The sequence below is a fragment of the Callospermophilus lateralis genome, chromosome 4 (genome assembly GCF_048772815.1).
Source record: "Callospermophilus lateralis isolate mCalLat2 chromosome 4, mCalLat2.hap1, whole genome shotgun sequence".
NCBI lineage: Eukaryota > Metazoa > Chordata > Mammalia > Rodentia > Sciuridae > Callospermophilus > Callospermophilus lateralis.
This window is the reverse complement of record NC_135308.1, coordinates 141864573-141878341: the sequence shown is the minus strand read 5'-3', so window position 1 is coordinate 141878341 and position 13769 is coordinate 141864573. Positions and strand designations below refer to the sequence as shown.

Below are 13769 nucleotides of genomic sequence, written 5' to 3'. Positions count from 1 at the left end.
TGATCCTCTGGGACTGCATTCATTGAATGAATGAGCTGTGGAATAACTGATCTTTCTAGTAAAAGGGATATGGGTACCAGATGACTGACAGGATGTCAACACACCATGGTCACCTTTTTGAGTACCTGCTGCTTGTTCAACTCTACCACTCTATTTACTTGTCTTCATAATGTAAGGAGATAAAAAGTATATATTTTTTTCCTGTTGGAAAAAAAAGCATTAAATAGATGGCCCAATTATTAATGAAGACAGATCACGGATAGGGAATTTTCGCTTGTGCTTTTCTCATTTAGATCCATTGTAGAGTTAATAAAATCACATATTTTAAAGGTTGGTAATTAAATGCATTGGCATAGTTCCCCCTCCGAGTCAAATCTTCAGGCGCTCTTCACTTTGTGAACTACATGTTCAACCATGGCAGCAAATGAACAGATACCATTTTCCAAGAACTGACTACTCTAGGCTCTGGATGAGCCTAGACTTTGTTACTTTAATCATCAGGAAGATCTTGGAGGTGAGTACAGTCATTTCCCCATTCTACAAATGAGGAAACCGAGGCTTAGAGAGGGCAAGTAACTTGCTGAAGGCAATGCAGCTAGTAGGTGGGAGCAGGACTCTTCCTGTCCCTTTTGAGCATGTAAGAGGGAAAGGAAGAGAAGCCACATGAAGCATTCTAGCTCACTCACACCAGCAGTCAATCTCTCTGTAGGAGGAGGCCAACCACTATTGTATATCTGCTCATAGAATTGTTGAGAGGACCTGATGAGATCACATATCGGAAAAAGCCTTGAAAAGAGGAAAGCATTTCATAAACAACACGTTGTGATAAGTGAGATGAGAAGACTCCATCGCTCTCCTCAGGAACACACTTCAGTCATGACAGCCTTAATGGAAAGACCACAGCCTCCCTTTTGCCCTAATTTAATGTTTTAAATAAACAGCACAAGATTTTCTTAAGCAATCTTTTAAAGATGAAGGGCTCGGGTGTGCATGCTGGCACTTGAACTGGTCTTTGCAGGGAGCTTTGGTGTCTCATGTTTAATACGGACATCCTGCCTGAGCTGTTTATGTTGACTGGGGAAAGTAAGCATTTCATTGTTACTATCAATTCTGTTCCAAAGAAACGATACTATAATTATATACCCTTAATCTCTGCAATATAAGAATGAGGAAAAAACACCACACTTTCTCATGAAAGGAGCACAGGATATGTATAGTAATTCACTGTTTATTATCATCATCATTATGAAGAACAAAGTCCACAGTTCAGTTTCCAGGCAACAGGAGGGTGGAGTTTTATATGTGGGACACCTGCATGTGATGTGATAACATGGTGGTTTTGTTTTGTTTTTTGTTTTTTTTTGAACCACTATGATTTACTGGTCTATTAAAACACAACCACACAGTTAAAAACTACAATTAAAACACAATCTTCAAGCAATTAAAAACAATCAATTGTTGAACCAATGTAGGAGATATGCTAAGTAATTTGGCTTTTTAAGTAAAGTCAAGTAGAAACTGTTTTCTCTCTCCATCTAAGGATCAGTGAAAAGAAAAAACAAAAATCCACCTGGTCTGAGTGAGTCAGGACCCAGCACGAGTGACTTGGGGCCCTCCCCAGTGCTGACGGGGTGGCGTCACTCCAGCATGTGCTGGAGCACCGAGGGGTCCACCTCCATGGCCTCCAGGCCCTTGTGCAAGCTCAGGAAGGTGGCCTGCTTCCCGAAGCGCTGCCGCCAGCGGACGAAGGCCTCCACCACCTGTGACTGCACGTTGTGGGGGTGGTTGGCCTTACAGCGGTAGATATCTGTCTGGGACAGTCCCAGCGACAGCACCACAGGCTCCCACTCGGGGCCCAGCCTCTGGGCCAGCTGGTTGATCTGCCTGTCTGACGGGGAGCTGTTGAGGATGTGTGAGGGGAGCCCAGGCGTCCGATCACCTGAGGAGAAAAAGACACGCAGGTGAAACACACGACAGACACTTCAGGAGGCAGAGACAGAAAGGTGGGCAGCCAAGACAACTGCTCATGGTGGGGATCCTAGCCTTGGTGTGTCAGGGCTTGAGAAATACCGCCCAGCATCTTGAGAGTGTTCACCATGGCAAGTGTGAAAACAATAATCTGGTCTATTTCCTTTCTTTTATATATAAAACATACACGGAGGATGACCTTGTACATGCTGCTAGTAGCAAGCTGTTTTCACTTCCATCTCTTTTGTCAGAGGCCAAGCCAGGAGTTCTGGAGGGAACTTAGAAATGTCTGTCCAGGCCCCAGTTCCCCTGGCACTGGCCTGTGGGCCAGCAGTGGGGCTTGGTCCTGGGCTGTGAATGCTCCTCCCTGCAGGAAGGGCTCACATGGGTGCGGGTGGGGGTAAGGCCTAAAGCCAACAGCCCTCTCTCCCGATGGTTCAAACATGACAGGTGCAGCTGGCGAAGCAGGAGCCAAGAGGCCTGCTGAGACAAAATAAACTGTCGAGTCTGCAAGGGAAGAGAGGATAGTGGGGCCCGTAGCAGCAAAGGCCACTAGAGTGTAGTTACCCGTCCTGGCTACCCTTCTGTTTCTCTTCTGGGCTCAGGGGCAAGAAGAAAACTTGACCCTGCACTTCCTAAATTAGCTTCCTGTCTGCTAACACATGTGACAGTGAGTTATAAGTGTCTGACACCAACAAGCAGTGCCCTATGTTACTCCAAAGGGGATCCTGTCCTAGTGTGGCCAGAGGCTCTCCAAAGGAAGGAGGTTAAGGCAAAGCCCTGAACAAGAGGAAGGGGAGGTGGGCGAAAGGGGAGAGCCATGCCTCCCATCAGAGGAAAGTATGTGGAGAGCACAGAGGGAGCAGGGGAGCGCGTGGCACCAGGTACAGTGTCAGAGGGAACAAATGCGATGCTGATGGCCCCGGCTCAAGCCAGGTTCAGACACTTGCACGGGGCACAGGGTGCTGCACTTGCTACCCACCGGCATGGAGGGGATTCGGGTCAATCCACCTCACGCTCCTCAGACTACTGTTTTGATTTATGACTCAATAAGAAGGCAAAAGGCATCCTGTAAGAAGAGCTGCTGTTCCCACCGCCCTGCCTTTGGCCTCGAGGCTGTTAGTTGCCAATACCTCAGGGACTAGTTGCAAAAATATTGCCAAGGACTTTTTCTGGTGTTTGTCAACACCATGATTTAATTAAAAAAATTATTAACACACACTAATTATACATATTGATGGGTTCAGTTGATATTTCCAGACCTGTATACAGAGTGCACTGATCAAACCCAACTACCCTTTTCCCTTCTCACTTCCCATCCTCTTCCTATTCTCTAGTGATCACAATCCTACTTTGGGGTTGACTGTTATCTTCCACATATGGGAGAGAACATGCAGTGCTTTCTTTTCACGTCTGGCTTCTTTCACTTAACACCCTCCAGTCCTATCCACTGTGCTGCAAATGACAGATTGTCATTCTTATTTATGGCTGAATAATACTCGGTTATGTATATACACATCACATTTTCTTCACTCATTCATCTGTTGGTATGCACTAGGCTGACTCCTTTATCTCAGCTGCTATCAACAATGCAATGAGAAACTGACTAAGAGGCAATTACAATCATGATGATAATATCAAGCAATGTTTCATATGAACAGTATAATTTTTTGGCGTTTGTAAAAATGTGGGAGGTTTTATAAAAATGAGTGCATTTAAAAATTCAAGGAAAGCAAAATTACAATGAGGAAAGCAAATCAACCAATATCTCATCGTTGTATTTACATGTGCCGAACATCATTCTGAAAACCTCTTTATGCACATACACTGTTAGAAGGACAGATATATTATCATTCTAAATGAGATCATTGATATCTAAGAGGTTTTCCCTAATAAGAGCTATTTGATTTTTGTTTAAATTTAACAGAAGAAAAAAAGCAGACATAAAACTGAATATTTTCTGACTAGCAATGAACGACTTAAAAATACACATGCACAATTTAATGGAGATAAATTATGAAAATTTTAAGAGTTTAACCAAATGTTTTCTTATCCATGCTTTATAATTAACACTTTATATTTCCTCTCTCATTCTTCCTCACACCTCTTGACTTTTGTTGCTTGTGTCATTTTTTGTAAGGTACTACCATTTTTATGTCTCTGTGACAATAAGCTACAGCTCCTTGCTCCCAAGTTAAGACCACAATGGTTTGAAAGCTCACCACTGTTTCTGTTGTTGTTACTGCTTTTCAATCATGGCTTTCCTGCTCCTGGGTCTGTTTTTCTGATTTGTGTCAACTGGTCACTTTCCTCATAGATAGTTTTCTTCAAGAAATGTCCATGGTTGCAATATTCTCTGAGATTTTTTAGTTTAAGATTGTCTACTTATTGCCTTCATTGGAATAATAACTCATATTTAGAAAAGCAACTTTAAAGTTACTTTTAATATTTTATTTTTAAATTATAAATATAATTTTATATTATTTAAATAATTTCATTCCCCTTACAAGTTTGTAGATCTTGTTCCTACTTTATGGTAGGGAATGCCAGTATGGAGAGTTCTGGTACCACTTGTCTATCTAACATTTTGTGTAACTTGCTTTCTCTTTGAGGGGTACAAAACATGGAAGCCTTATATCAGGGTATATCTTTGCTTGTCTAGATCTGCTTTTCCTGGTATGTGGTAAGACCATCTGACCAAAGATTCAGTTCTTTCTTTCTTTCAGAAAACCTTCTTGTGTTATATCTTTGCATTCTTTTTCTGCTCTGCCTGTTGGATGGCTTTGTCTATCCTCCATGACTCTTTTCTTTCTTACTGCTTTAATCTACCCCCTGAGGTCATCTTACAATTTCCCCCTAGGCTATTCACTTGACTTTCATCTACCTCTTTTTTTGTATTTTGTTATTTTTTTTCTGGTTCTAATTTGGAATTGTGTTTTTGCTCTAATTCTTCTCTTGGCTCTTTTAGAAATTCCATTCCATTTCATATCCATTAGGAAGGCTACTGCCAAAAAGACAGACCTAACAAGTGCTGATGAGGAGGTGGGGAAATCGGAACCTTGTGCACTGTTGGTGGGAGCGTCAATGGTATACTTGCTGTGGAAAATAGAAAACACTATGGTAGTTCCTCAAAAAATAAAAAAATAGAACTAGCATATGAACCAGCAACTCCACTATGGATATATATACCCAAAATAATTTAAAAAGGGGCTTGATGAGATAGTGTACACCATGCTTATCGTAGCATTAAACATAATAGCCAGGAGATGGAAGCAACCCAAGTTGCTTCATGCAGTGATGAATGGATAAACAAAATGTGGTAAATACATATAGCAGAATTATTACTGAAACTTAAAAGGGAAGGAATTCTAACATGTGCTCCGACATTGGTCAACCTCGAGGCCATTATGCTAAATGAAATGAGCCAGTTGCAAAAGGACAGATACCGTGTGATGCTACTCATATGAGGTATTTAGAGTAGCGGAAAATGGTGGCTGCCTGGGCTGATGGAGGAGTGAGGGGTCAGTGTTTAACAGATATGGAGTTTCAGTTTTGCAAGATGGTTAACAACTTTGGAAATGTGCTATGAACAATGTGAATGTACTTAACACTTCTGAATTATATGTTTTAAAATGGCTACAAATTAAATTCTATGTTATGCATATTTTACCACAATTTCAAATAAAAATGAAATAGAATTTAATTAAATAGAATTCCTCACCTTCTTTCCCCAGAACTGCTTCTGAGCGGCCGAGGCGGGGTGTTTTCTTCCCTGCCCTCCACTTGTCATGGGGCTTGGTACAAAGCGTAATTGCCCTTTTTGTTTGTTAGTTTACTGGCTGCTGGTGAATTGGGGGCAAGGTCCGTTTTTGTTTGTGATTGCTTTTCAGTTCAGTTCACTGGCAGTAGGGGAGGGAGCGCCTGCTGCGCTGTGGCCCTATCCTCAGTCATCTTTCTCACTCGCGGCCAACTCTCAATGCAACAGATGCTGTAAGCCAATTGTCTGGCAGTAAGGACAGACTTTGCTCTGATTCTTCCACACTTTCAGGGTCACATACCCTCTGAGAATAGTGCCACGTCCACAGAGGGAGAAGGTAACTGGGAGCAGACAGAAGTCCATAGACACGCTGGGCCAAGATGACTGGCACATACACACTCGCCTGCCAGGCAAATGGAGCCCTTCCAACCAGACAGCTTTACATACACCAAGAGGCAAGAGCAGCTGTCTGTGCCATCTGACCTCTATCTGGAAAAGTATCCTCATGAGGCCCTTTTAACTTGTGTATTCTGCTGAATACAAGGTTACTTAAAAATGAGTCCTAAGGCTTTAGTGTCAACTTCTAAGGATACACTATGTAAAATGAGGCCAAGCTACAAATTAATCCAGTGTGACCACCGGGCCACTGTTTTTCAAAGCTAATACATACCATTAGTGATGTGTATGCTCATATTAGGTAGATGAAATGTTCTGCATTATAAGAGTCATATCTATTTTATAGCATTTTAAACCCCAAATCACAAGGGTTAAAATATGTAAATAAAAGACCAGGTATAGAATGGTAAAAAGTCAATTGAAAAGAAAAAGTAAATTTAAAGAAAAACATTAAATTAATGGTACAGGTGGTACATAGATGTGCAAAAACTGTACGAGTGGAACCCAAATGATGGTGGCGGGGAAGTCAGTGTGTGTCCATGGTGCACCAATGGATTCTAGGCAGACTTCATGCTGTGCAGGGTGTCCCCTACACCTCACAGGCCTTCAGCACCCCTGCCTTTCAGCCTTGCAGCGATACCTCCCACCTCACCATGAGAACACAAGTTCGCATAACCTGGGGTGGGACAGGACTATCCCTGATTAAGAATCATGAGACACTGTGGAATAAGAAAGTCCACTCTAGTGCCTAAAACTTCTAAATATGGACAAAATGTTCTCCCTTATACAGATCCTAAATCTTTCATGCCATCTTTTAATCTCATTTTCAGTGAAGCTAAAACTTACCTGGTTCAAAAAGAACAACATATGCTGAAAACCCACCTACCACAAGCCAAGGATCCACTTACGGAATGGGGTGGCCACTAGCCCTCCCATCCCCTCCACTTACTCTCTCACCCCTCCATCCCCATCTCTGGGATCATTACATGGATGAAAATGGCATAATTTGCCCCTCTTTCTCCAACTATCTCCTCTACCCTCATTCATATTTATCAACAGCTATTCTGGCCTCAAAACTAAAAGTCTCCTTTCTAATTCCTATTGCATTTAGAGTCAGGTCTAAAAGTTTCAAACATAACTTTCCCTTGTTTTATATTTAGCATTGCTGCCACCCAAGCTCCTTATGGGCAGAGATCATGTCTTCTACCTCTGCAGCCCCCTCTCCAAACCTTTAGCTCCTGCTGAATACAAAAGGGAAATTGATGTACACATTTCCAGTAACTGGTCATAATCTTGAGGTTAAAAGGTCTTCCAAGTCAAGTTTCCAACTCACCATTTCCAGTAGCTTTGTATTTCTGATTTTTCATTCCATAAATAAAGTCATCTCTTCCTGTAGTGCAGAAGGACTCCCTATCTACTCCTGGCAGGACATAGTGCTCTGTGTGGACCAGCTTCTAAATGGTCAACCTCCCCTTTCTACTCTGCATTCTATGATATGTGACCACCTTAAAGGGGGCCTGAGAAGAGGAACTGCACAGGGTTCAAAAGCACCATTCAGAGGCTAAAGACCAAGGACTGAGCAATGCATGGCAGACATATAAACATCTGTTAAGAGAGTCAGCTGAATCTGCAGCAAGAGGTCTAGAATAATAGGAAGGTTTTAAACTATATACTTCTTTTTAAACTTTAGATATTTTGCAATATGACTAGAGATGTTTTAGTGGATATGAATTCTTTATCACAGTAACTCAATTGGACATGGTCTAGCATTTTAAAAAACTACACACATTTCTCTGGAAAGTCTGGTCATGTATCAATTGCCCCAACTTAGTTGGCTGTGAGCCACTGTTACTGATGGAAGTGTCCCATGCTTCAGGTTTGATAGACTACAAAAAGAGTTGAGCTAAGAGAGTCCCCTTCCAGTGCAGCCATGTTTTAAGAGTCAAAAGCTAACCCCCTTCCTCAAGGACATTTAAGACCTCAGCTCACGTCAAGTCCACTAATGTTCCATTCATCAAAGCAAAACACATGGCTACACCCAAAACCAAAGGATAGGGAATTAAGTCTTCTGACAGGATGGGAGGAGTATAAATTTGCTGGGAAATGATCTCTAAACACTCACAAGTGCTAGAAACTGGTGCAAGAAAAAAACTAAAAACTTGAATAGACCAAAGTATTAAATATATTGGAATGGCAAACAAACCCTCCCCTGCCAAAGAGCCCTAGACCAGAGGGTTTTACAGGTGAGCTCTATCGAAGGTTCATTTAATTATCTATCTTCTGCATCTTGGGCCCAGAGCAATGGAGTTAGCTGACCATGGACTGAACCTCTGAAACCATGAACCAGAACAACCTTTTTCTCCTCTAACAACAACAATAACAACAAAATCATATCTTATGCAAGAAGTTTAAAAAAATAGAAAAAGAAAAAAGTTACTTAACTGATTTTAGGAGGTCACCACAATGTTTATTCCAAATAGGACAGAAGGAATGCAAGAAAAATTATAGTCTTGATTCAGTTATAATTTCAGAAGTTAAAAACAATATTTTATTATTTGTTATTATTTTAATAACATTTAATTTATATTAAATAAAATTTTAACTAACTGAATTTAAATATATATTTAAAATAACATATCACCAAAAAGTAGAACTTATCCCAGGCTTGAAATAATTTTCAATATCATAAACTCTACCAATTAAGTCAACATACCAATAGACTAAAAAAGAAAGTCATTATCTTAATAGGTGCAAAAAAGCATTTGACAAAGATTAATGCCTATGATTTAAAAAGTATTTCTTAACAAATTTTCATATTATGAGGAGCTTTCTTAACTTGGTGAAAATTTTGATAAGGTTCCGTAAGCTCTTGAGTTAATGGAGAACCTCTAAATGTATTTCCTTTAAGAATGAGAACAAGACAAAGATGCCTTCTACCACTAAGACTGTGGAATACGGTACTGGAGGACCTGTCCAATGATAGAAAGAAGAAGAAATCAGATATAAGCATTTGAAAGGAGGAGGTAAGACTATCACTTTTTTCAGATAACATGACCAGAAAAAGACCAGAATTAACAATTCATTCGAATAAGATTACACAAAATTGTCAGCTACAAGATCAACTTAAAACAAAACCTGACAAAACCAAATTTCAACATTCTAGCAATAATAAAATACAAAATACAAAATAAGCATAAGAAGTATAAAGGATCTCGTAATTAAACTAGTAAAAGCTGTATAAGGTCTCAATGGGAAATTTTTTATTAAAATTTCAAAAACTTAAAGCAAGAACTGAATAAAAGGAGGGTCATTCATGTGCTAGGTAGGATGACATTATCATATAACATAAAGATGATCATTCTTATATAATGACAATTAAAATTCCAGAGTGGAAAAAAAAGTTTCCTCAAACTGGTAGAAGCTATTATTATAAAGAGAAAAAGAAAACGTGGCTTTGACATCATTCTTTAAACATCTAGTGGCTAGATTCAACAAGGACAAAGGCCCAAACATGAAAGATGAAACTATACAAAGTGGAAAATAATGTGAGAGTATCATTATAAACTGTGATGGGAAGTGATTTTTTTTAAATGAATCCCCCCAAAGATGAATTTTTTTCCACATCAAAATTAAAGATTTCTGCTCAACAAAAGAAACCATGATCTAAGTTGACAGAGAAAAATGGGGAAAGACACTTGATATCGTCTAACACCAACAACAGACTACTGTTTGGAATGTATAAAGTACTGTTGAAGACCAACTGGAAAGATAAACCACACAGGAAACGACACAGGTATGAACAGTTGATTCAAATTAGAGGAATTATCAAAGCAACAAATGAAGAGATGCTAAAATGCAAATATTTAATAAACTAAAATGGAAACAATGATAAATCACTTTTGGTGCACAGAAACCGAAAGCTTCCAAGTTTGGGCTGGGATGTGATACAGGGAGATTTATACACTGCTGGTGGTAATGAAGACGAGGCAATCATTTTAGATAGCAAGCTGGCAGTGTAGGTAAACTGAATGTACTATATTGTTCCTAGTTATAAACATCCAAGAACATTTCTGAAAAAGACCCATAACATGCATGTATAAGGCTGCCGTGTACAACATTTCATTCTTTATGCTAGCAAATATACATATACCCTTTAACTCAGCAATCCTGTTTCGGAATGTAATGTATATTTTATATATAGTTTATTTCACAGTCTTTTATATTTCTCTGCTCATGCAGATTCATGAGGCTTGTGTATGCAGCTTTTTATACGAGGTTACATTGTTGGAAGAAAGGAGATTGAAGCAATCTAAGAGGCCAGCATTGGTGGAAGAGATAAAGAAATCTGAAAGTGTCCTAAGAATACTGGCAGAGTTAGAAAAGGATGGACTAGCTCTTTCCAGCTGGCGCCGAGCAACGGGCATCTCTCGGGATAACTGGCACAAGCGCTGCAAGACTGGGGGCAAGAGAAAGCCCTACCACAAGAAGCGGAAATATGAGTTGGGACACCCTGCTGCCAACACTAAGATTGGACCGTGTTGGATACACACTGTCAGAGTTTGAGGAGGCAACAAGAAGTACCGTGCTTTGAGGCTGGATGTGGGGAACTTCTCCTGGGGCTCTGAGTGTTGTACTCGGAAAACAAGGATCATTGATATTGTCTACAATGCTTCTAATAATGAGCTAGTCCGCGCCAAGACCCTGGTGAAGAACTGCGTTGTGCTCATTGATAGCACACCTTACCGACAGTGGTACGAGTCCCACTATGCATTGCCCCTGGGCCGCAAGAAGGGGGCCAAGCTGACTCCTGAGGAGGAAAAAATATTAAACAAAAAGCGGTCTAAGAAAATTCAAAAGAAGCATGAGGAAAGGAAGAAGAATGCTAAAATCAGCACTCTTCTGGAGGAGCAGTTCCAGCAGGGCAAGCTTCTTGCTTGCATTGCATCAAGACCAGGACAGTGTGGCCGAGCAGATGGCTGTGTTCTAGAAGGCAAGGAGTTGGAGTTCTATCTGAGGAAAATCAAAGCCCAGAAGGGCAAATAAGTCCTCCTCCCTTCTGTCTTAGCTCATGTAATAAAGGTGTTTATTGTTCTAAAAAAAAAAAAAAAGGAAAGAAAAGGATGGACTAAATGTGGTACAGGGGCGGTTGGGACTGCTGCTTAGCGGTAGTACACTTGCCTGCCATATGTGAGGCAAGTGGGATCGAGTCTCAGCACCTCATATAAATAAAATAAAGGTCTGTTAATGACTAAAAAAATTTTTAAAAATGTGGTACAGAGCCAAAAATGTAAGGAAAAGAATGAGATCTATAACAAATAAAATTAAAAATAATGTTCAAAACACCACTTACACAAATAGATAATAAGTTACCTATGGCGGAGACAGGGAATGGCAATAAAAATGAAAGCCATAAATGAATGAGAGAGACGAGATTTTCATAGATCAGTTAATGAAATACAATATGCCATAAATTGAAGGGCAGGAAAGGGGAAAAAGGGCAGGTGAGGAAGGAAATAAGGGATGAAGGAAGGGACAGAGGGAAGGTGAGAACCACACCATAACTCAGCTGTCTCGTGACCCTCCCTAGGGCTGACAACATGGGAGCTGATCTGGTTTGTGGTGTGGGGTGGAGGGTGTTTCAGGCTGGGCAAGCTAATATGACTGCCACCTCCCAGGACTCCTGTGTTAACCTTGGTCCCCAAGGGCACTGGCTGTACAGAAACAACTTGGCTGAGGGACTGGTTCCCTGGGAAGAAAAGAAAGACATCTTCAAAAGAGAACTAATTAGAAGTCCTTTTTGTGACAGATAATCACAGGGAAGAATCTGCGTTTTCCAGTGAGGTGGAGAAATCAACTGGTCTTTCTAAAACCAATTTCCAGGATGATGAAGTGACACTCTCCTCCAAAGAACAAGGCCATGTTGCAAAATACAAATAAATCCTACTTATTGTAATGGAAAACTTCATTTGACTGTCAAGTCTGGGAAGGTCAACAACAAAATTGCTAGCAATAATGGAGTTCTCACCGAATTAACAGGCAGGAGGAAGATTGGACACCCTTTGGCTAAGGACAAGCAGGCCTGGGCACTATCTAAATTTGAATCTGCCACTAGCTAGCCACATAGCTTGGAATAAGTCATTTAGCCTCTTAGACTGTTTTCTCATTTGCAAAAGAAAACCAGATGAAGTCCAAGGCTTCATTTAGATGCAACATCTTACTCTTTTGACTTCCCATTACATCAACAATTAATCATTTGTTATTGCATCAATTTTCTCTACATGTTTTCTAAGATGGAACTAAGCTTTGGGGCTTTCAGTAATGATTTTTGCTTATCTGATTCTACTTTGTGAAGTGTGAGGATCACACATAGGGTTTCCTTCTGTGGGGGGAGTGTGGGAGTATGGGGGGACAGTGAAATGAGTCTCTGGTACAGTAAATTTTTTCCAAACTGTATAATAAACTTTAGTAGTTCATGTTACAACTTGCTGGGCCAGTCATTTCTCACTCTTGCACAGACCTGACACAGCTCCATCAGTATGTCGTTCCTCCTGCACCAGCCAGCCTTGGGCCACAGAGCCCTTTCCCCAAAACACTCTCCTATGGATTTTCTCAACAGTTGCAACCCTCTTTCTCAGTTGCAACTCCCATTCCACTCTGATTCTCCTTGTCCACACATCAACTTGTACCCTACGGTATATTTTACAGATGTGCTCTACTATGTTGCTGTCCTCCACGCCCCACTCTCCCTGTTTTCAGTCTTAATGGAATGTAAACTCCTCCTTGGTAGGGGAGCTCTGCCGATTTTTGCTCAGTGATGTATTCCAGGCAGCCAGAACAGTGCCTTGCACATAGCAGTCACTCACTGGAGATTTGTTGGATAGAGAAATAAATTAAAAGGAATAAATTATTACAATTCTAACATATTCACTTAACTCTGTTTTCTATAGCTACAGTGTTACCAAGTGTTCCTACTTTTAGTTCACTTAGCACTTAAAAATCAGAGAAACTGCATAATCTAGGAGTGAATAAAAAATTAAAAAGAAGGATGATTCCAAATAGTAAAATATTGTCAAGGTTAGAGATACCCCTTTCTATACTGAACTAGGCCACAATGAACTTCCCCTTCCCACATCCATGTTTATTTGAAAAGAGAAAGAACTTAAGATGATTTCAGGGTAAATAGGGTAGAGAGAGGCCTGATCCCACATCTCCATCCCCCAGTACCTAAGGAAATGAACAAAGGCAATAATAAAGAAGCCCATCAGAAAAGATGGCAGAATCACCTTCCAATTCCTACCCTCCTGAAGTTGGATCAATTATTCAGCAAAACTCAATTCTAAGAGATTTACTCTAAAATCCTCAAAATCTGAAGTGGGACAAATGAAGTGGGGCTTCTTAATCATCTTCCTTGACTGTAAAGATGAAGATGTAACTGCAATGTGGAGGGCTGGGGAGACCAGAACTGTGCACAGCAAGGACTGACCTCTCTGGCAGAATGAATAAACGCCTCCTGTGTCTCAGGAGAGAGTGCAGGGCGCAGGCAGTTCAGCGCAGCTCTCTCATAAACAACTGCGGAGCTCAGCTCCTCAGCTCCCCCTCACTGCTCTGCCTTATGTGCAGATAAGTAGAAGGCAATGGACAGAAATGC

At 40.7% G+C, this 13769-nt stretch overlaps 1 protein-coding gene and 1 pseudogene across 1 annotated transcript in view; one reads left to right on the top strand and one right to left on the bottom strand.

Annotated features, from left to right (window-relative positions):
• Nucleotides 1-1210: 1210 nt before the first annotated feature.
• Nucleotides 1211-13769, bottom strand: part of Cradd (CARD and death domain containing adaptor protein) — a 165586-nt gene continuing 153027 nt past the window's right edge. Inside the window, exon 3 of the mRNA XM_076853207.1 lies at nucleotides 1211-1939. Coding sequence (XP_076709322.1) covers nucleotides 1638-1939 — 302 coding nt within the window. The 3' untranslated portion in view covers nucleotides 1211-1637. The remainder of the gene's footprint in view (nucleotides 1940-13769) is intronic.
• Nucleotides 10355-11164, top strand: LOC143397364 (small ribosomal subunit protein eS8 pseudogene; annotated as a pseudogene).